Source organism: Salvelinus namaycush, chromosome 1 (assembly GCF_016432855.1).
Source record: "Salvelinus namaycush isolate Seneca chromosome 1, SaNama_1.0, whole genome shotgun sequence".
Lineage (NCBI taxonomy): Eukaryota > Metazoa > Chordata > Actinopteri > Salmoniformes > Salmonidae > Salvelinus > Salvelinus namaycush.
Window position 1 is genome coordinate 50,703,317 of NC_052307.1, and position 22,678 is coordinate 50,725,994.

General features: G+C 41.5%; 1 protein-coding gene across 1 annotated transcript in view; it reads right to left on the reverse strand.

Moving 5' to 3' along the window:
• The window catches only part of prmt3 (protein arginine methyltransferase 3), a 100,078-nt gene that overhangs the window by 70,959 nt on the left and 6,441 nt on the right, over positions 1-22,678 (reverse strand). The window contains exons 9-10 of the mRNA XM_039003633.1: positions 19,823-19,944; positions 1,641-1,740 (exon numbers count right to left, since the gene is read on the reverse strand). Of these exons, the coding sequence (XP_038859561.1) occupies positions 1,641-1,740; positions 19,823-19,944 (222 nt within the window). The remainder of the gene's footprint in view (positions 1-1,640; positions 1,741-19,822; positions 19,945-22,678) is intronic.

Sequence of the window (22,678 nt, forward strand, 5' to 3'; positions counted from 1 at the left end):
ATTATCTCAGAGATAAAATATATTTTCCACGGCATGGCTAATATTTGTTAAAAAAAGTACTCCAAATCAAACTGAATTAAACTGTGCCTTTAATATTCTCCTATCACTTCAAGAGTGAAAGGAAGCAGTCATGTTCTCTAGAAGTGTCTAATTTTAGTGATGTCCCTCCTGTGTATCCATAGCACCCCTTTGGCTGGTTGGCAGAGGTATGACCCATATTCCCTGTCCCCTGTTGAAAGCATTAGGAGGCTCGGGGTACTTGGCTGGCACTGCTCTCCTCTGTCCGCCCCTGTGCTCTTCGGGTGTGTGTGTGTGTGTGCGTGCGTGTACTTGTGAGTATGTGTTGGACTTCTCTCTGTGTGTGTGTGTGGTGTGTGGTGTGTGTGTGTGTGTGTATCCTCTGTGTGCTGGACAGGTCTGGGGGGCATAAGGGGCCAGTTTAATGATGTATTACAGCACGACACCTTGGCATGGGGATCAGCATAGCCCTAGGTTCTGCCAAAATCACTCTCGTCTACGAGTAAAGCAACTACACAAGGTCATCAAAGTAAAGCCTCACAACCAGGTATGTGTTCAGATGTACAGTGCTGCACACTGGTGATTGGCTAATATGATAAATTGTTAAGTTAGTAATATTGATAGCCTATAGATCAATCAAAGTCATGATGGCACGAACAAATTTGAGGTATTAAAATAAGTGATTTCTATCGCTCTGTTGGTAAACACTTGCATAAGATCACATCTATAAAGGACTGGTATTCTGATTAAAATCCATTGATGACAACTTGAAGACAGACCTTGTTGGGTCTAAACCGCTGTAAGACATGAGGATACATCAGTCTCTTGCTGTCAGGACTCAGACTTACTTCAACTTACCGCCAATAAGGTCTAACGCAGACTCAATGAATTTACAACTCTGCAAGGGCTGTCATTTCTCCACTTTACACAGGCAGATCCTAGGGCAGCGTTTTGGGCCCTGCACTCTTTGAGAAATGTCCACAGTCGCTGCGGTGATGAGAAGTGACAGGAGGATTCTCATATTTATTAGCGTTCGGTGAGCCGGTGTCATTAGAGATTCGCGTCACACTGTGAATTTATATTTCCCCTGGTAACGGCGTGAGATTCCGTGCCCGAGCAAACCGCAATGCTCCGTCTGACCCGGGGGTTCGGGGAAAGCTGGGGCGGGACGTGAGTGAGGACAGATACGGCCTGCTCATGAATTAAGGATGACTTCAGCGGAGTGTTCAACTTTCAACCCCTTCGTCCGTTTCGCCGGCGAGGACCTGGCTGATGAATGGGCATCAGTGCTCAGAGCGACACCAAAGATCTCTGCTTCCCTGGTTAACTATTTAGGAGGGGACATAGCCGGGGCTAATTCTATACATGCCATGTTTAAAATAGTCACTGCTGTTACTACTGTAGGGGAGGTTTCCATACTGTATGTTGAGATATTGTTCAGAGCAGTTAGAATAACAATATAATTTGTCAGGGTTTGCGGCATTTCCATTTCAATTCAAGCTGATTCAGGAAATCTTCCGAAAAAGATCACATTATCTTTGGATTGTCCATCACTTTTTTTTTTTTTACCACAACCTGTAATTAAAATAAACTAAAATAATGAGCGTGAACAGTGAACTGACCATCCATTCTGAGATGATGATGTCCACCTTCTCAACGGGCAGTTTGACCTCCTCTATCCTGCCCTTTATCAGAGTGACCCTGTCCTGCAGCTGGTTCGACCTGAGAGGAAACGAGACGGTAAAGAAAAAATGTGTCATCTTTCCTGTTCAAAACATTTTTATTGCAATAATGAAACAAGACAATATGCGATAGTCCAAAATTACAGCCAGAGATAAATTAAACAGTACATTCAGAACCTTAAATCCCAAAAGAACAAATTAAATATTAAATAACGAACTGTTGGAGTGATGCTTTCAGCAAATAGGCCAAAACCATGGATCAGGCACAGTGTTCTACTCAACATGAGTTGTACTTTTACACACGCATTCAACTCCAGAATAGAATAGTTGTAATCGTGGTAACAAATCAATAGCTGTACTATGGTCTCCCAACAACACACAGCTTTTGTGTAATATTCTACGGTTAGGAATTTAAAGGGTGAGCTATTCTTATTAATCAAGTGGGCTATCTCTCAAGTATAAAAAAAAGTCCCTGTAGTTGAGGCACAACAAACAGTGAATTTGTTCTGACATATAACCAACCTACTACTCTAACATTGGTCAAAAGCCAAGCTATTTTGGGTAAGTAGAACATAATTGTTCCTCCCCTATGGCCATTCACACAGATTATGTGATAACACCCAACCTGACCTCTGTGTGTGTGTGTGTGTGTGTGTGTGTGTGTGTGTGTGTGTGTGTGTGTGTGTGTGTGTGTGTGTGTGTGTGTGTGTGTGTGTGTGTGCGTCCAGAGCACGTGTGTACAGATGACGTGTGTGTATACACAATACATGCGAGTCCATACTGATGTGGTGACTACGAGAGTGCACCCGGTTTAAATTATCCTTCCTTTTCTGACCGGCAACCCAGGGTATCAATCTCTGTGCATATTCCATTATCGTGACAGCTAATGTTACTGGGGACAGAACAATTACTCACGGCCCAAGAGTGCATTTCTGCAGCGCTGATCCTTATCTTCCGCTCCCTCTCTCGCTCGCTATCGCATCCTCCCAGAATCACTCTCTAACGTTCTCTCTATCCCCCCTCTCTACCTCCCTTCTTCTCCCTCCTTTCAGGAGAGGGAAACACTGTAATCTCATTATTGGGGTAATTTAGAGGACAATGTCAGGACGGGGGGGGGGGGGGGGCGTTGAGAGGTAGAAAGAGATATGACTAAAAGAAAGAGAGCAAGAGTGTGTGTGTATGTACATGTTAGAGAAAGAGAGAGACGGACATAGAGAGCGCCATTCATCTGGTTGCTTGTGGTGTTAATCCCCCCCCCCCCCCCCGTGGGTTAAATACACACGTCTCATCACCTTAAATCCATCTGTATCGGAGTAGCAGGATTATGCCACAACTCCCCCGGGGGTACAGGGCACTACAGTGGGCCCAATGATTCTAGCTTAATTACCTCGTATTTTTAATTGTGCTTCTAAATTTCTTTGTGTGCGCCTACATTTTTTCAAATTAGGTGCACACATGCTCCTTGTAAATAAAACGTAGTTGATTCCCCCAATGTCCTACAGTGAAAAAAATGGAATGTTACAGACACTCATTGTTCAGTTTATTAGGTACACCACCCTGTTCACAAAAATGGTTTGCTTCTACAGACAGGCCACTGAGTATTAAGGTATTTTAATGTTTTATTGACACAATTAGGATAGTAATGTAGATGGGGAGATCGATGAGAGGGATAAAGCAGAGAATGTGAGTGGAGGAACGGGGGGCTGGGAATCGCTGCACGCAGGGACAAATGTGGTCTGGGGGCTGCATCACTACAACTAGACCAGCCAACGGCACGGTTCGATTGTATTTTGAGTGGAACATTCCTTTAAAAACCCAATATGGCCTCCCGGGTGGCGCAGTGGTCTAGGGCACTGCATCGCAGCGCTAGCTGTGCCACCAGAGACTCTGGGTTCGCGCCAAGGCTCTGTTGCAGCCGGCCACGACCGGGAGGTCCGTGGGGCGACGCACAATTGGCCTAGCGTCGTCCGGGTTAGGGAGGGTTTGGCCGGTAGGAATATCCTTGTCTCATCGCGCACCAGCGACTCCTGTGGCGGGCCGGGCGCAGTGCGCGCTAACCAAGGTAGCTAGGTGCACGGTGTTTCCTCCGACACATTGGTGCGGCTGGCTTCCGGGTTGGAGGCGCGCTGTGTTAAGAAGCAGTGCGGCTTGGTTGGGTTGTGTTTCGGAGGACGCATGGCTTTCGACCTTCGTCTCTCCCGAGCCCGTACGGGAGTTGTAGCGATGAGACAGGATAATAATTACTAACAATTGGATACCACGAAATTGGGGAGAAAAGGGGGTAAAAAAAAAATATATATATATATATAATAATAATAATAAAAAAATAATAAAAATATGGTTCAGGGTTCAAATCTCCATCAGGGTGCAGTCCCTAAAGTATTCCTATCCGTGAGCATGGCTTTCAGTGCAGCTGGTTGAAGAATTACACAACAACAGTCTAGCTCTCAATGCAACACTCGACTAATCAGACAATTCAGTAGGATTATCTGTATAATAGAATAATACACTGCAGTAATTATGAGTTGTAATCCATCAAGAATCTCCCATTTTTCAAAGGCAATGACTGTGGTAACTTAACTCGTCCTGTTTTCTAATTTAAACATATGAGCGAACGAGAGAGAGATTTCTGTCTGGCAAACAGCAACAATTATAATGAGAGCCCAACCGATATTTTGGTTCACACACATTAAAAATCGTTCAATTTTGGCCTTTTAAAGCTATATCGCTATCGGCCGATAACCGATATTCAATAAATAGGATGGAAAAAGGGAATCTAATGCTTATCTGAACCATTATCATGATGTGTCATTATTGTCACAATGTATGAAATCAACATTGGAAGAAGCATAGTTAATGGATATTTGTTATTTTGGATGACAATTTATGAGACTTCAAGGGCACTTGAAAAATTTAACTTTTTAATTTTCCCACTGTAAAACAGTATTTCGGCATACATATCGGTATCTGTAAGTTTTGCCCCCCCCCCCAAAAAAATAAATCGGAATCAGACCCAAAATAGCATATCGGTCATAGGGCTGTGACAGTAATTGAATAACCATGTAACTGACAGTGGACGGAGACTGTCATGAAAATAATTGTTTAATTAGGCTTAAATTCATTCTAGTATTTTATTAACTTTATTTTCATGTAGATAAACTTTAACTAATAGCAGGAATGTTTGCTAACTTTGTTTATTACACTTTCTACATCTCCTCCTCTTTCCAACTTTCCTTTGACGCTCGAGCAGCTAATCGCGCAGGGGTGTAGAATGCTATAGGCCATGGCACTGCAATAACATTTTTTTTGTTGATGTGTGGAGTTGATGGGTGGCTCGTTTTGATTGCTTGCTAGTAAACAATTAAATCTATCTTTTAAAAAAGGTTGGATGTGTCTGACTATTCATTAATTATTCAACAGCAGTCGACAAGGTTGTTCTGGCTCTGAAGCCTATAATGAACTAACTGTCAAATGGACAATGCGCCAATCCTCTACAACATGGCATGGTACAATTTCATACGGAATCTTTTCTTATTTTATAGACTAATCAACGCTGATCAGGTCCAGTCCTGACAGATATGCTGTTGTAGGCGAGACAACAACAAAAATTGCCGCCCTCCTATCCCCGCAAAGTAGAATAGTAGCCTATGAACGCCCATGTGGTAGCCTACCATTTGTAAAACACGCAATTTACTGTTTATCCCGGTCATCTGGTTACATTCATTTATGTTAATCCATGTATTAATAACAGTAATTTACCGTTCTCATTTTCAGAGTGGAAACGTTGTTAGCAGAGTTCAAAACCTGCTACACTTGTGAGAAACAAGTTTAGATTTTTTTCACTCAACACAATCTGCTAAATACAGTGCATTTGGAAAGTATTCAGACCCAATTACAGCCTTATTCTAAAATTGATTAAATACATTTTTCCCCTCATCAATCTACACACACACACACACAATACCCCATAATGACGAAGCAAAAACAGGTTTATATATTTTTATATATATATAAAAATTTAAATGAAATATCACAGTTACATAAGTATTTCAGACACTTTACTCAATACTTTGTTGAAGCACCTTTGGCAGCAATTACAGCCTCAATTCTTCTTGGGTATGATGCTACAAGCTTGGCACACCTGTATTTGGGGAGTTTCACCCATTCTTCTCTGCATATATTCTCAAGCTCTGTCAGGTTAGATGTGGAGAGTCGCTGCACAGCTATTTTCAGGTCTCTCCAGAGATGTTCGATCGGATTCTAGTCCGGGCTCTGGGCCACTCAAGGACATTCATAGACTTGCACCGAAGCCACTCCTGCGTTGTCTTGGCTGTGTGCTTAGGGTCATTGTCCTGTTGGAAGGTGAACCTTAGTCCCAATCTGAGGTCCTGAGCGGTCTGAAGCTGGTTTTCATCAAGGATCTCTCTGTACTTTGCTCCATTCATCTTTCCTTCGATCCTGACTAGTCTTCAAGTCCCTGCCAATGAAAAACATCCCCACAGCATGATGCTGCCACCACCATGCTTCACCGTAGGTATGGTGCCAGGTTTCCTCCAGACGTAATGCTTGGCAGTCAGGCAAAAAGTTAAATCTTGGTTTCATCTGACCAGAGAATCCCGTTTCTCAAGCGTGCTTCCATCTGGCCACTATCATAAAGGCCTGATTGGTGGAGTGCTGCAGAGATGGTTGTCCTTCTGGAATGTTCTCCCATCTCCACAGAGGAACTCTGGAGCTCTGTCAGAGTGACCATCAGGTTCTCTACATAAAATTCCTTCGACCTCATGGCCTGGTTTTCGCTCTGACATGCACTGTCAACTGTGGAACCTTAAAAAGACAGGTGTGTGCCTTTCCAAATCATATCCAATCAATTGAATTTACCACAGGTGGACTCCAATCATGTTGTAGAAACATCTCAAGGATGATCAATGTTAACAGGATGCACCTGAGCTCAATTTTGAGTCTCATAGCAAAGGGTAGGGTATTTCCGTTATTTATTTATTTTTAACATTTGATAAAATTTCTAAAAGACTGTTTTCGCTTTGTCATTATGTGGTATTGTGTGTAGATTGATTAAATTATTTTCCCTCATCAATTTCAGAATAAGGCTGTAATGTAACAAAATGTGGAAAAAGGGAAGGGGTCTGAATACTTTCCGAATGCACAAATTATAATACTTCATACTTTCATTGTAAATTCATTATCTTAAAGCCTACTTTCTTGAAAAGGTAGGCCTAGGTTTTTAAAAACATTTTCAGGAAAAATATTTTCTTGTGTGTCTGACATTAACGATTGATTAACGGGTGCTTTTACAGCGGTCTGCGTGTGTGAGATTGCTGATTCTCTCTATAGGCCTACATGTCCATTCAGAAAGTTTCCTAAAGTAGCCTGTCTGGACTCCATCTCTTTAATAAGAATCAAATGCCTCTTTTCAGTAGCTTAGGCTACATTATTTCATTAAGATGTCCTCTCTCTGAAGAAAATGTGTTAATGCCACTGATATCGAATGACCTCAGCATGGTTTGTGACGTTATGCAAATGTTTCGGGGAAAGTGGAAATAAACTTATTTTGAATGGTTTTGTGCGTCGAAATAGGACCAGTATTTAAAAACATATGCAGAAAAGCCAACAGGTAGGCATATATCTTTATTTTGACTCCATTAATGTTGTGTCAATACAAAAACGCGACAGATCCTCTCCAACCTGGCATTTCTTAATTTGTTGAGGAATAATAACAATAATGAAATGCTACGATAATAACGAATAATAATGGTTTGTTTCAAGTAGGTTTTTATTAAGATGCATATCCATGTAAACAAGTGTACAAACAGAATTGTGACCTCTCCTTTTTTTGACCCCCCTGAACAGTTATGTCGGTGACCACGTACATTGGCCTGGCCAATTACCGTAACCTCAAATTCTAAGACCGTAACAGCCCTAATCGGTCGGGCTCTCATTTTAATCACATACAGTGCCTTGCAAAAGTATTCATTCCCCTTGGCATTTTTCCTATTTTGTTGCATTACAAACTGTAATTTAAATAGATTTTTATTTGAATTTCATGTAATGGACATACAAAAAATAGTCCAAACTGTTGAAGTGAAATTATATGCATATGTATTCACCCTCTTTGCTATGATGCCCCTAAATAAGATACGGTGCAACCAAATACCTTCAGAAGTCACATAATTAGTTTTAAAAAAGTCCACCTGTGTGCAATCTAAGTGTCACATGATCTGTCACAGGATCTCAGTATATATACACCTGTTCTGAAAGGCCCCAGAGTTTGCAACACCACTAAGTAAGGGGCACCACCAAGCAAGCGCACCATGAAGACCAAGGGGCTCTCCAAACAGGTCAGGAACAAAGTTGTGGAGAAGTACAGATCAGGGTTGGGTTATAAAAAAAAATATCCAAAACTTTGAACATTCCACGGAGCACCATTAAATCCATTATTAAAGAATGGAAAGAATATGGCACCAGAACAAACCTGCCAAGAGTGGGCCGCCCAAAACTCACGGACCAGGCAAGGAGGGCATTAATCAGAGAGGCAACAAAGAGACCAAAGATAACACTAAAGGAGCTGCAAAGTTCCACAGGGGAGATTGGAGTATCTGTCCATAGGACAACTTTAAGCAGTACACTCCACAGAGCTGCGCTTTATGGAAGAGTGGCCAAAAAGAGCCATTGCCTAAAGAAAAAATAAGGAAACACGTTTGGTGTTAGCCAAAAGGCATGTGGGAGACTCCCCAAACATATGGAAGAAGGCACTCTGGTCAGATGAGACTAAAATGTAGCTTTTTGGCCATCAAGGAAAATGCTATGTCGTGCACAAACCCAACACCTCTCATCTCCCGAGAACACCATCCCCCCCAGTGAAGCATGGTGGTGGCAAAATCATGCTGTGGGGATGTTTTTCCATCGGCAGGGACTGGGAAACTGGTGAGAATTAAAAGGAATGACGGATTGCGCTAAATACAGGGAAATTCTTGAGGGAAACCTGTTTCAGTCTTCCAGAGATTTGAGACTGAGACAGAGGTTCACCTTCCAGCAGGACAATGACCCAAAGCATACTGCTAAAGCAAAACTCGAGTGGTTTAAGGGGAAGCATTTAAATGTCTTGGAATGGCCTAGTCAAAGCCCAGACTTCAATCCAATTGAGAATCTGTGGTATGACTTAAAGATTGCTGTACACCAGCGGAACCCATCCAACTTGAGGGAACAGGAGAAGTTTTGCCTTTAAGAATGGCCAAAAATCCCAGTGGCTAGATGTGCCAAGCTTATAGAGACATACCCCAAGAGACTTGCAGCTGTAATTGCTGCAAAAGGTGGCTCTACAAAGTATTGACTTTGGGGGGGGTGAATAGTTATGGATGCTCAAGTTCAGTTATATTTGTCTTATTTCTTGTTTGTTTCACAATTAAAAATATTTAGCATCTTCAAAGTGGTAGGCATGTTGTGTAAATCAAATGATACAAACGCCAAAAAAATCTATTTTAATTCCAGGTTATAAGGCAATAAAATTGTAAAAATGCCAAGGGGGGTGAATACTACCGTAAGCCACTGTATTCTTACATTAACATCCAGTGTGTGTGTGTACGTGCGTATCTGTATAGGTGTGCATCTGGGGTACAATGTCATGTTTTAACTACTTTGTCCTGTCACGCTGGGAGGCCTAGTGGGACACTGCCTGCATGCCAACACACACACCCGACAGCGAGCTAGTGGGCTGTAAAATTAAAACGTCCCCTCTCCCGCAATCCCATTGTTTTGCTTATACGACACTCCCTTGCATAATGGTAATAACAACACACAATAATGGCCCCTAACTCAAAGCTGCATTCAGGCAGTGCTTGGTGGTCTAAGGGTGGTAAATGAGTTTGGTTTGGAAGCACTGTCCGGTTCATTGGTGGTGCTAGTGGAGAGCTGGTATAAAAACGGGTGTAGGTGTTATAAAACACACAGCAGGTGAGAGTGTAGTAGCCCCTTACACTCGTACCACTATACAGGTTGAAAATGGCAGATTTGGGCACTGATAAATGCCTAAATTGGAACACAGTGGCTGTACAGTAACATGCTATAAATTACGTCAGAGCTCTGGCTCTCCGCTTCACAGCGCTCTATGATTTTTGACTGACAGATGACCTGAACTTGGGAACACCTCGCATAATAAGATGTTGCCCCCATCCCTCCTGCTAATTAAGCAACTTTTTGTTTTTTTTGGTCTGACTGAGGGAAATGATGTTAATTAAGAGGTGGGTTGCACTAGCAGTAGTTCAGAGAGCAGCTGTGGAAGAGCCGAGAGGCAGGAAAGACCAGAGTCAGGCATGTGTACTAAATTATGTGAGTTACGGCCAGGCCGTCTGGCACCCGCTTTATTGAACTCAACCACCTGAAACAAATAAAAAGGTAGCTGGAGGTCACAGAGACCTCTATTGAGAGAGTCCATACTACACTGGGGAGGGAAGTGTGCTAGTCCACACACTGCTGGAGAGGGAAATGTACTAGTCCACATACTACTAGGGAGGGAATATATTTCCAAAACACTTTCCAACTGAAAATATATTTCAAATCTATTTTCTGAAGCAAAGACTCAAATGTGTGTCCTAATAAATCACTGCAAGTGTGCGAGTACAACATCAGAACCAAATGTGCTGTGATAGAAAGCATTATGGCACTCTTGTTTTGTGGATCCGTGGTGCCCACCGAATAATTTTTATGGAGAAGGACAGAGAAGCTCAGTTCTTGTGACTTGTTAAAAAGGACATTCTACTCCAAAATGTTTTTGGTTTTTTATTATGCTGACACCATCTAAAATATAATTTCTACATCCAGAAATGAGCCAAATAACATACTGGTAAAATAATTTGTTAGCGTTATTTTAACATATTGGACCATGCATATTATCAGATATGCTATTAGCAATAAGCATCATCACCTGTAGCCCAATTTATGCAGCATAGCGGCTATAAATAGTCTGAAGCATGGTGCTGCCAATCATTTAACTAGTTAGCATCCCACTGAATTGTATGTCACAGAAATCTTAAACAAAGTGAATATAATGTAGGCCGACCTGTTAGGGTAACACGCATGTACTTCACACAGAAAACACTTTATGTCACCATTAGTTAAATAGATAAACTATTCTACTATGGGATAACAGATTTTTTCATTACTCGTTTTGTTTGCAGAGGAAAAGTATATGTGGACTGTTCTAGCATCTTCAAAATGCGCCTCAGCAAAACATTTTTTGGGGCGTGGCAGCGCCACAGCTAAATGACTGTAGCAGAAACACTGACACCAAGCACTAATCAAAATACACAAAGAAATGGTTAATTGACCACAAAAAAGCAGCATTTTGCGATGGCCATCTCAATCTCAAGACTTGAAAACCTGTGGTTTGAATTGAAGTGGGCAGTCCAGAAGAGCAGACGAAGGATCTGGAAATATTCTGTATGGAGAAATGATCTAAGATCCCTCCCAACGTGTTCTCCAATCTCATAAAACATTTTAGAAAAAGGCTCAGTGTCATTATCCTTGCAAGTGGACAACAGCGGTGCCAATAACTTTGACTCTTTTGTACTACTTGTTAAACAAAATCTCTTCCTCTGAGCAATTGTATTAGTATAAAATAATTCCCACACAAAAAAGTAGCATACAATATAGCTCAGTATTTGTCTGGCAGGTTGGCAGGTAGATGTGCTGACTTGAACTGCAGTAAGGACAGCGAGTACACCAATTTGTTTGAGAGTGAATTGTTTGTCACAGAAAGTTACGTTTAACAGGCTAGAATCTATTTAGTTCAATTTAAAAAATAGTATCGGGTGTATTTCTCGATGGCCTGTATAGGTCCAGAAAAATACATCAGTTAATGTTTGTCCAAAATTTTTTTTACTTCTCTGCCTGAAAGCTCTATCTCTGCGACACGGATTTAGTTCCTTTGTCTCTTCCCATGAAGGCTTCCCCGTCCAGGGGAAATGGCGAGCATTTAAATGCGCTGCAGGAGCTGTATTTACTATGCTCTCTTCTGGGAAACAATGTGGACCGACCGGAATTCTGATGCAACAATATTTTACTCACGGAGGACATAAGGGAAGAAGTGGCTACTCTTAGCAAACAGATTAAAAGCTTGCACAATATACTGGGGAAAGTTAAGTTTGGTTTATTGGGATCCCCATTAGCTACTGAACACTCAGCAGCTACTCTTCCTGGGGTCCACATAAAACGTACAAATACATGACAAAGTACAGAACAGTAATTGACAAGAACAACATAAAATATTACATTAAAAATAAAATAAGAGTTATATATATAGTAGATATTCCCAAACTGGGGTACGTGTAAATAAAAAAACTTTTTATTTTTTATTTTTTTTTACATTACTTCACATTTTCAAACAGTACATTTATATTTTCCAACAGGGCTATACATTTGGGTGAGATGTTTTTTTCTCACCTGAGTAGCCTCGTTTCACTGTCAAAAATACAATTAAACCATCTAGTGTTCAGCGAAATAAAAACAATGTCAAATACAGGTAGCCTAGTCAAATAATTAACATACAATCACATTAGCCGTTACTCTCTCGCGGGTAAACTTCACTCTTGCGCAGACATAGAAATGAAACATGACAATTTGAAAAATAAGTCACAGAATTTTTTGGAGCGAGAATAAAGACGACTTTCGAGTAGTAAGACATGTATAAAAGCAACAGAAACCATTAATAAGACGGGGCTAGAAGCGTCTTATATGGTGAGCTACCGAGTGGCTAGGACAGGCGAGCCCCATACTATTGTGGAGGACTTAATTCTTCCTGCTGCCGCGGATATGGCTGGGACAATGCTGGGTGAAAAGGCCCAAAAAACTATACAGACAATGCCTTCATCAAACAACACTTGTTTCACGACGCATTATTGACATGGCAGGAGATGTTTTGAAAGAATTACTGCTTTGCATTCAAGCCAGTGAATTATATGCATTACAGCTGGATGAGTCAACAGACGTGTCGGGCCTGGCACAGCTCCTGGTATATGTCCGTTATGTTTATGGGGGGTCAATTAAGGAAGACATCCTCTTCTGCAAACCACCGGAAACAAGGACAACATGAGAGGATATTTTTAAAAGTACTGGACAGCTTTGTGACATCCAATGGACTTTGGTGGTCAAGATGTGTTGGTATCTGTACTGATGGTGCAAAAGCCATGACAGGGAGACATAGTGGAGAGGTAACGCGCGCGCAAAGAGTTGCTCCCGACGCCACTTGGGTACACTGCAGCATCCACCGAGACGCTCTTGCTGCCAAGGGAATGCCTGACAGCTTGAAAGACGTTTTGGACACTACAGTGAAAATTGTTAACTTCGTTAAAGCAAAGCCCCTGAAATCTTGTGTATTTTCTGCATTATGCAATGATATGGGCAGGGACCATGTAACACTTTTACAACAAACAGAAGTGCGCTGGTTATCAAGGGACAAAGTGTTGACACTTTTTTTTATTATTGAGAGACGAGCTTAAAAGTTTTCTTTACTGAGCATAATTTTCACTTGTCTGACCGCTTGCATGATGACAAGTTTCGCACACGACTGGCCTATCTGGGTGACGTTTTTTCTCACCTGAATAATCTGAATCTAGGATTACAGGAACTCTCCGCAACTATATTCAACATGCAGGACAAAATTGAGGCTATGATTAAGAAGTTGGAGCTCTTTGCTGTCTGCATTAACAAGGACAACACACAGGTCTTTCTATGATTGTATGATTTTTTGTGTGCAAATGAACTTAAGCTTACGGACAATGTCAAATGTGATATAGCAAAGCACCTGAGTGAGTTTGGGTGCGCAATTACGCAGGTACTTTCCCGAAACGGACGACACAAACAACTGGATTCGTTATCCCTTTCATGCCCTGCCTCCAGTCAACTTACCGATATCTGAGCAAGAGAGCCTCATCGAAATTGCAACAAGCAGAGTTTCTTGCCTTGGCAAATCACGCTGTTAAGACACTGATGCCCTTTGCAAACACGTACCTACGTGAGAGTGGATTCTCGGCCCTCACTAGCATGAAAACTAAATACAGAGACAGACTGTGTGTGCAAAATGATTTAAGACAGACTCTCTACAATACAACCAAACATTGCAGAGTTATGTGCATCCTTTCAAGCACACCCTTCTCATTAACCTGTGGTGAGTTATTCACAATTTTGATGAACAAATAAGGTTTTATATGTAAGATGGATAAATAAAGAGCAAAATTATTTATTCTTATTATATGTGCCCTGGTCCTATAAGAGCTCTTTGTCACTTCCCACGAGCCAGGTCGTGAGAAAAACTCACACTCATTCTTATGTTTAATAAATGGATTGTATAGTGTGTGTTGCAGGCTTACAATGACAAAAACATTTGAGAGTGCGCTGACCCTGGTGCTAGAGGGGGTACACAGCTGGAGGTTGAATGTTTGAAGGGGTACGGGACTATAAAAAGTTTGGGAACCACTGATATATAGGACAGAAACTAGAGAAAACAAAAATACTATTTACACACTATTGGATCAGTCTAAAACTTTGCACATACACTGCTGCCATCTAGTGGCCAAAATCTAAATTGCGCCTGGACTGGAATAATACATTATGGCCTTTCTCTTGTATTTCAAAGATTATTTTTTTCTTTTTTTAAACAAACGCATGTTTTTTTTCTTTGTATTATCTTTTACCAGATCTAATGTGTTATATTCTCCTACATTCATTTCACATTTCCACAAACTTCAAAGTGTTTCCTTTCAAATGGTATCAATAATATGCATATCCTTGCTTCAGGTCCTGAGCTACAGGCAGTTAGATTTGGGTATGTCATTTTAGGCGAAAATTTTAAAAAGTGGCGGATCCTTAATTAAACCAACGTTGACATTTTGGTAATATCTGAAACTTGGCTAAATTCTGTCTAGTTGTGTTTTTAGATCTGACAGATGTGGAGGTGTCACCATATTTACAAAGGACAACTTAAATGTTAATGCATCTCTCACACTCTCTGTCCTTTAGCAATTTTAATGTCTAGTCTAGTCCTAAACTTGCGCTAGTGGAAATTTATCACCCTCCCTCTGCCTCAACATGTGCTTTTAGCCAATTGTCTGAACCTACGATCTAACTATGCTTAATCTGAATTAGACATTTGGGGTGATCTTAATTTGGATTGGTTGATGCCAGTTACTGATAGGTTTTGCTCAGGCTGAAAAATATCTGCACTAACTCAGCTGATAACTGAACCAAACTGCCCCAACTTTAAAACACCCTGAAAAATCTACTCATTTAAATATTATTTTGACAAAATGCCCCTCAAATATACAGCCTATGGAATTTTTGCTAATGAGTTCAGTGACATTTGAACCCCCCCTTGACTGCACAAGAGATGCAAAGCTACATAAATCTCCCCCTCGCATTATTACAATGAGAAATTATAGGAATTTCAATGAGCAACAACTTTTGTCTGATATGGAATTGTTTTGTCAAATATCTCTGACTCGGATAGGCACTAAATTGTTTTACTTCATTGCTCAACTCTATTGCAGATAAACATGTTAGTTCAAGAAACTAAGGATAAGATATAGAGCTAATCCCTGGTTCACACATGAACTATCAGAGAAAATTCAGGAGAGAAATTTAGCTTGGGCTAAGGCAAGGCTGATTGATTCTAAGTCTGACTGGCTGTCCTTTAGACGCTCCAGAAATAGATGTCTATCCCTTGTTAGAAAAGCAACAATTTATCAAATTGTATTTGTCACATGCGCCAAATACAACAGATGTAGAATTTACCGTAAAATGCTTACTTACAAGCCCTTAACCAACAATGCAGTTCAAGAAATAACGTTAAGAAAATATTTACTAAATAAACGAAAGTTTAAAAAAATTATAAAAAAGTAACACAAAATAACAATAACGAGGCTATATACAGGGGGTCCCGGTACCGAGTCAATGTGCGGGGCTACAGGTTAGTCAAGGTCATTTGTTCATGTACACTACCATTCAAAAGTTTGGGGTCACAAACAAATTTCATTGTTTTCCATGAAAACTTACATGAAATGAGTTGCAAATTTGAATAGGAAATATAGTCAAGACGTTGACAAGGTTATAAATAATGATTTTTAGTTGAAATAATAATTGTGTCCTTCAAACTTTGCTTTCATCAAAGAATCCTCCATTTTCAGCAATTACAGCTTTGCAGACCTTTAGCATTCTAGTTGTCAATTTGTTGAGGTAATCTGAAGAGATTTCACCCCATGCTTCCTGAAGCACCACCCACAAGTTGGAATGGCTTGATGGGCACTTCTTACGTACCATACGGTCAAGCTGCTCCCATAACAGCTCAATAGGGATGAGATCCGGTGACTGTGCTGGCCACTCCATTATAGACAGAATACTAACTGACTGCTTCTTCACTAAATAGTTATTGTATAGTTTGGAGCTGTGCTTTGGGTCATTGTCCTGTGGTAGGAGGAAATTGGCTCCAATTAAGCGCCGTCCACATGGTATGGCATGGCGTTGCAAAATGGAGTGATAGCCTTCCTTCTTCAAGATCCCTTTTACCCTGTACAAATCTCCCACTTTACCACCACCAAAGCACCCCCAGACAATCACATTGCCTCCACCATGCTTGACAGATGGTGTCAAGCACTCCTCCAGCATCTTTTCTGCGTCTCACAAACGTTCTTCTTTGTGATCCGAACACCTCCAACTTAGATTCGTCTGTCCATTACACTTTTTTCAGTCTTCTTCTGTCCAGTGTCTGTGTTCTTTTGCCCATCTTAATCTTTTCATTTTTTTGGCCAGTCCGAGATATGGCTTTTTCTTTGCAACTCTGCCTATAAGACCAGCATCCCTGAGTCGCCTCATCACTGTTGACGTTGAGACTGGTGTTTTGTGGGTACTACTTAATGAAGCTGCCAGTTGAGGACTTGTGAGGGGTCTGTTTCTCAAACTAAACACTAATGTACTTGTCCTCTTGCCCAGTTGTGCAACGGGGCCTCCCACTCTTCTTTCTATTTTGGTTAGAGCCAGTTTGCGCTGTACTGTGAAGGGAGTAGTACACAGCATTGTATGAGCTCTTCAGTTTCTTGGCAATTTCTCGCCTTCATTTCTCAGAACAAGAATAGACTGACGAGTTTCAGAAGAAAGTTATTTGTTTCTGGCCATTTTGAGCCTGTAATCGAACCCACAAATGCTGATGCTCCAGATACTCAACTAGTCTAAAGGCCAGTTTTATTGCTTCTTTAATTCAGGACAAGAGTTTTCAGCAGTGCTAACATAAATGCAAAAGGGTTTTCTAATGATCAATTAGCTTTTAAAATTATAAACTTGGATTAGCTAACACAACGTGCCATTGGAACACAAGAGTGATGGTTGCTGATAATGGGCCTCAGTACGCCTATGTAGATATTCCATTAAAAATCTGCCGTTTCCAGCTACAATAGTCATTTACAACATTAACAATGTCTACACTGTATTTCTGATCAATTTGATGTTATTTTAATGGACAAAAAAGTTGCTTTTCTTTAAAAAACAAGGAAATTTCTAAGTGACCCCAAACTTTTGAACGGTAGTGGATATTTTTTTGTACTTTTAGCCATTTTTCGTGATTTCCAATTGGTAGTTAGTCTTGTCCCATCGCTGTAACTCCCCTACGGACTCGGGAGAGGTGAAGGTCAAGAGCCATGTGTCCTCCGAAACACGACCCTGCCAAGCCGCACTACTTCTTGACACACTGCTCATTTAACCCGGAAGTCAGCCCCACCAATGTGTCAGAGGAAACACCGTCCAGCTGTTGACCGAAGTCAGCCTGCAGGCGCCCGGCCCACCACAAAGAGTCGCTAGAGCTCAACGGTACAAGAAAATCCTAGCCGGCCAAACCCTCCCCTAAACACTGGGCCAATTGTGCGCCGCCTCATGGGTCTCCCGGACACGGCCAGCTGTGACACTGCCTGGGATCGAACCAGGGTCTGTAGTGACACCTCAAGCACAGTGCCTTAGACCGCTGCGCTACTCGGGAGGCCTACACTGAAAAACATTAATGTTCTTAAAAAGGTTGTTCCTCAGCTCTAAGGTTCCTTGGAGAACTCTTTCCCGATAAAGAACCTTGAGTTAAGTGGGGGGGTTCTTGACGTGGCATCCACGGTTCTTCAGAATTCTAAAAGATTCTTGAAATGTATGGAAGCCTGCAGATGTGTCACTTTCATAGCACACAGCAAATTGGCCAGCGTTAATTTTTCAGTGTAACATTTCTAGTGTTGATTCAGGAGTTAAATTAACACTAAGTGGTGTAAAAGAACCCCAGTGATGGTGTTACTAACCAGAGTTTAACCAAAACCACAGCCATCATTATCATATTTCCCAGCATGCTCTATTGCAGGTAGATTTTTTTCATTGTGTTTCAATATCCATGTTTTGATTGATTAATCTTCTGCTTCCAAATATAAACAACACATTTTTCTAAACTAATCCAATCTGTTACTTGGACTTATTGCACCTGATACTGAAATGTTTGTTCCAGTTTAAATGATTTAGGTAGTGTCATACTTTAGTCTTCCCAACCCTGGCAGTCATTCTGAATGCAGGTTGTAAGTGAATAAAAAATCCAAATGTTGGATATCCCTCCTCTGGCTGGATTTCAATAGGAATTACACAACTTTACAAGCCAGCATTACAAGCCAGCATTATGTGACTTGCAGGCCTGATGTGATCTGTAAACCATGAGTTTTAGGGTAAAACTAGGCCCTCAAAAGAAGGCCTTACAAACTATGTAGTGTATTGTATTAAATAATTACATTTTAACAATAACATATTCACATAGGATTTTACTTGGTGAAGGCCACAGGGCTGAAAATGAATGAATATAACAATCATGTCTCTGTCACTAGCAAACACAGTCAAGGGTGGTACTGGTAACTAAAATGCACTCGAAAGGCACCTTGGGAGCAATGCAAGTGAGGATCAACACCTTATTTGCTTAAAATAAGGTATTGCGTGTGTGGTTCTTCAAAGAACCATCCCATTTAAGGTTATTCAAAGAACCTAAAATGGTTACCCTATGGCATCACTCTTAAGAACTTTATTTGGTTCCAACCTGAACCTTTATACACTGCTCAAAAAAATAAAGGGAACACTTAAACAACACAATGTAACTCCAAGTCAATCACACTTCTGTGAAATCAAATGCACATTTGTGGCCTGCTGGAGGTCATTTTGCAGGGCTCTGGCAGTGCTCCTCCTTGCACAAAGGCGGAGGTAGCGGTCCTGCTGCTGGGTTGTTGCCCTCCTACAGCCTCCTCCACGTCTCCTGATGTACTGGCCTGTCTCCTGGTAGCGCCTCCATGCTCTGGACACTACGCTGACAGACACAGCAAACCTTCTTGCCACAGCTCGCATTGGTGTGCCATCCTGGATGAGCTGCACTACCTGAGCCACTTGTGTGGGTTGTAGACTCCGTCTCATGCTACCACTAGAGTGAAAGCACCGCCAGCATTCAAAAGTGACCAAAACATCAGCCAGGAAGCATAGGAACTGAGAAGTGGTCTGTGGTCACCACCTGCAGAATCACTCCTTTATTGGGGGTGTCTTGCTAATTGCCTATAATTTCCACCCTTTGTCTATTCCATTTGCACAACAGCATGTGAAATTTATTGTCAATCAGTGTTGCTTCCTAAGTGGACAGTTTGATTTCACAGAAGTGTGATTGACTTGGAGTTACATTGTGTTGTTTAAGTGTTCCCTTTATTTTTTTGAGCAGTGTATTTAATAGTGTACTATAAAACATTTTATTTTCGCATACCCATAATGCCTAATATTTAGAACACAAGTATGGGTATTCAGACACGGCCATTGACTGGCTTCTGGTCCCTGTGATACGGGGGTTATAAGTTATATGCAGTAGATGTATGGACACTGACACACCATCCCTATAAAGCCTTATCTGAGCTCATAGACACCTGCTTGTCAATGGGGTGTGTGTTTGTGTATCACATAATATTCACGTCCAGTTAGCACGAAATAGGGGGGCATTTGAAACAGGGCAGTACAACACAACCAACTTGTCTAAAAACACACTCTATTTCCCAGGATTCCCTGGGATAACAATGGCGGCTCACCTGACAATGTCCATGGCCTGGTAGATGATTTCTGATTGGTCCACCCCAATGACCATCTTGGCTCCTGCTCTGGCGGCGAACATAGAAAGGATGCCCGTCCCACAGCCCACATCTAGCACCACCTGCAGTATAGGAGGTAGAAGTGCACCTTTAATCCACAAAAGGAAACTTCCCCTTCCTTATAACTAGTAAAGGATTGGTTGATTAGCGTGTTAACTTCTTATAGCTGCAGGGGCAGTATTGAGTAGCTTGGATGAAAGGTGCACAGAGGTGCCCAGAGTAAACGGCCTGCTCCTCAGTCATAGTTGCTGATATATGCATATTATTATTAGTATTGGATAGAAAACACTCTGAAATTTCTAAAACTGTTTGAATTATGTCTGTGAGTATAACAGAACTCATATGGCAGGCAAAAACATGAGAAATTCCACTTCCTGTTTGGATTTTTTCTGAGGCTGGTAGATTTTCAACCAAGCTCCCATTGAAATTACAGCGATATATGGATCAGTTTTCACTTCCTACGGCTTCCACTAGATGTCAACAGTCAATAGAACTTTGTCTGATGACTCTACTGTGAAGGGGGGCCGAAGGAGACAGGAATGAGTAACCACTGCCATGAGGTGACCACGCTTAGACCACGCGCGTTCACATGAGAGGCAGCTCCGTTCCATCGCTCAACTGAAGTCAATGTAATTCTCCGGTTGGAACGTTATTCAAGATGTATGTTAACAACATTCTAAAGATTGATTCAAGACATCGTTGACATGTTTCTACTGACTGTTACGGAACTTTTGGACACTTCGTCACGTTTTAGTGAACGTGCTTTGTGACTTTGGAATTGTTTACCAAACGCGCTAACCAAAGTAGCTAATTGGACATAAATAACGGACATTATCGAACAAATCAAGCATTTATTGTGGACCTGGGATTCCTGGGAGTGCATTCTGATGAAGATCATCAAAGGTAAGGAAACATTTATCATGTAATTTCTGGTTTCTGTTGACTCCAACATGGCGGCTAATTTGACTATTGTTCTGAGCGCCGTCTCAGATTATTGCATGGTGTGCTTTTTCCGTAAAGTTTTATTGAAATCTGACATAGCGGTTGCATTAAGGAGAGGTATATCTATAATTCCATGTGTATAACTTGTATTATCATCTATATTTATGATGAGTATTTCTGTTGAAACGATGTGGCTATGCACTATCACTGGATGTTTTTGGAACTAGTGAATGTAACGCGCCAATGTAAACTCCGATTTTTTTATATAAATATGAACTTTATCAAACAAAACATGCATGTACTGTGTAACATGAAGTCCTATGAGTGTCATCTGATGAAGATCATCAAAGGTTAGTGATTAATTTTAGCTATATTTCTGCTTTTTGTGACTGCTATCTTTCGCTGGAAAAATGGCTGTGCTTATTGTGGTTTGGTGTGACCTAACAATCGTTTGTAGTGCTTTCGCTGAAAAGCATATTTGAAATCAGACACTTTGGTGGGATTAACAACAAGAATACCTTTAAAATGGTATAAGACACATGTATGTCTGAGGAATTTTAATTATGAGATTTCGGTTTTTTGAATTTGGCGCTCCTGCACTTTCACTGGTTGTTGTCATATCATCCCGTCACCGGGATTGCAGCCATAAGAAGTTTTAAGAAGGGTAGATGTTCTAACAGGGGTGTAGACCAGGGGTGGCCAATAATTTAGTCCCGAGTGCCACAACGGGAATTAAATTCAGCGGACCGATTTGTTCGTCAAAGGAAAAAGGGCTGGTATTTGAAAAACATACACTGTAGGTCCATTATAATTCCGATATACTTGCTATCTAGTTAAAAGACATTCAAGAGTGGCCAGGAGTGTTTTTTTAAATGGCCAGTGAAGTCAGAAACACAATTTGTCATGTGTTTTATATATACTTCCACACAAGGAGGTTGGAATAATACTGTGAAATTGTGAAAATTATGATAATGCCCTTTTAGTATAAGCTTTTTGAAAAGACCACCTGAAATTTCAGACTGTTTTGGTAGGATGGAGTTTTGACCTACCTGTTGACATCTGAGAAGGAGCTACGGGAAAAGGACTGAGCTACACACAAAACAGCAAACCCATAGCTCTCGTAATACAATCCATTTTCAACTTCCCTCACAAACATTTCTCCCTCTGATATACTCCTATCCTGTGACCTGACTGGTCTAGTGACATGGGTTCGAATCCAGCCTACAGCCCTTTGATACAATCTCTATCTTCTCCCACTGTCGTTCTCTTTCACTATCTGTACAATGAAAATACCGTAAAAATATATTTTCAAGAGATACTTATTTCTGGTACGCTGAAGGACCATACTGGGGGCGAGGTGCAGGAGAGGAGCCAGAGTGTTTATCACAATGACAGGGGTTGCGGCAGGTCAACACAACCCTTATCCACCGCCACTCCGATGACAGGGATAACAATACCCAGACCAAACCCTGCGCTTCGTCTTCCTGCAACCGTCCTGTCTCCTACCTATTCTCTCCCATCCCTAACCCCTTTGACTGAAAAATCTCCACCACTCTTCACCATCCTGTCAACCCCCCCCCCCGCCTATCCTCTACCCCCTCCCTCAGGGCATACCCGGTGGCAGCACATAAGGGATGGCCTTGGAGATGGACGCTGCCTGCTTCCAATGACAGTGCAGGGTTGGGGAGGAAGGGTGGCAATAAGGGGGTTGGTGTGCGCTCGTTATCAGCCCTCCACAGTTCCCGGCCGAGTGGCGCTACGGTGCGTAATGAAGTCGCAGTGTTTTAAAAGAGGCGCCGTCACCGCCATAGCAATTTACATTTTAAAACCTGCACTGCCAAGTTCTTTGCTCAC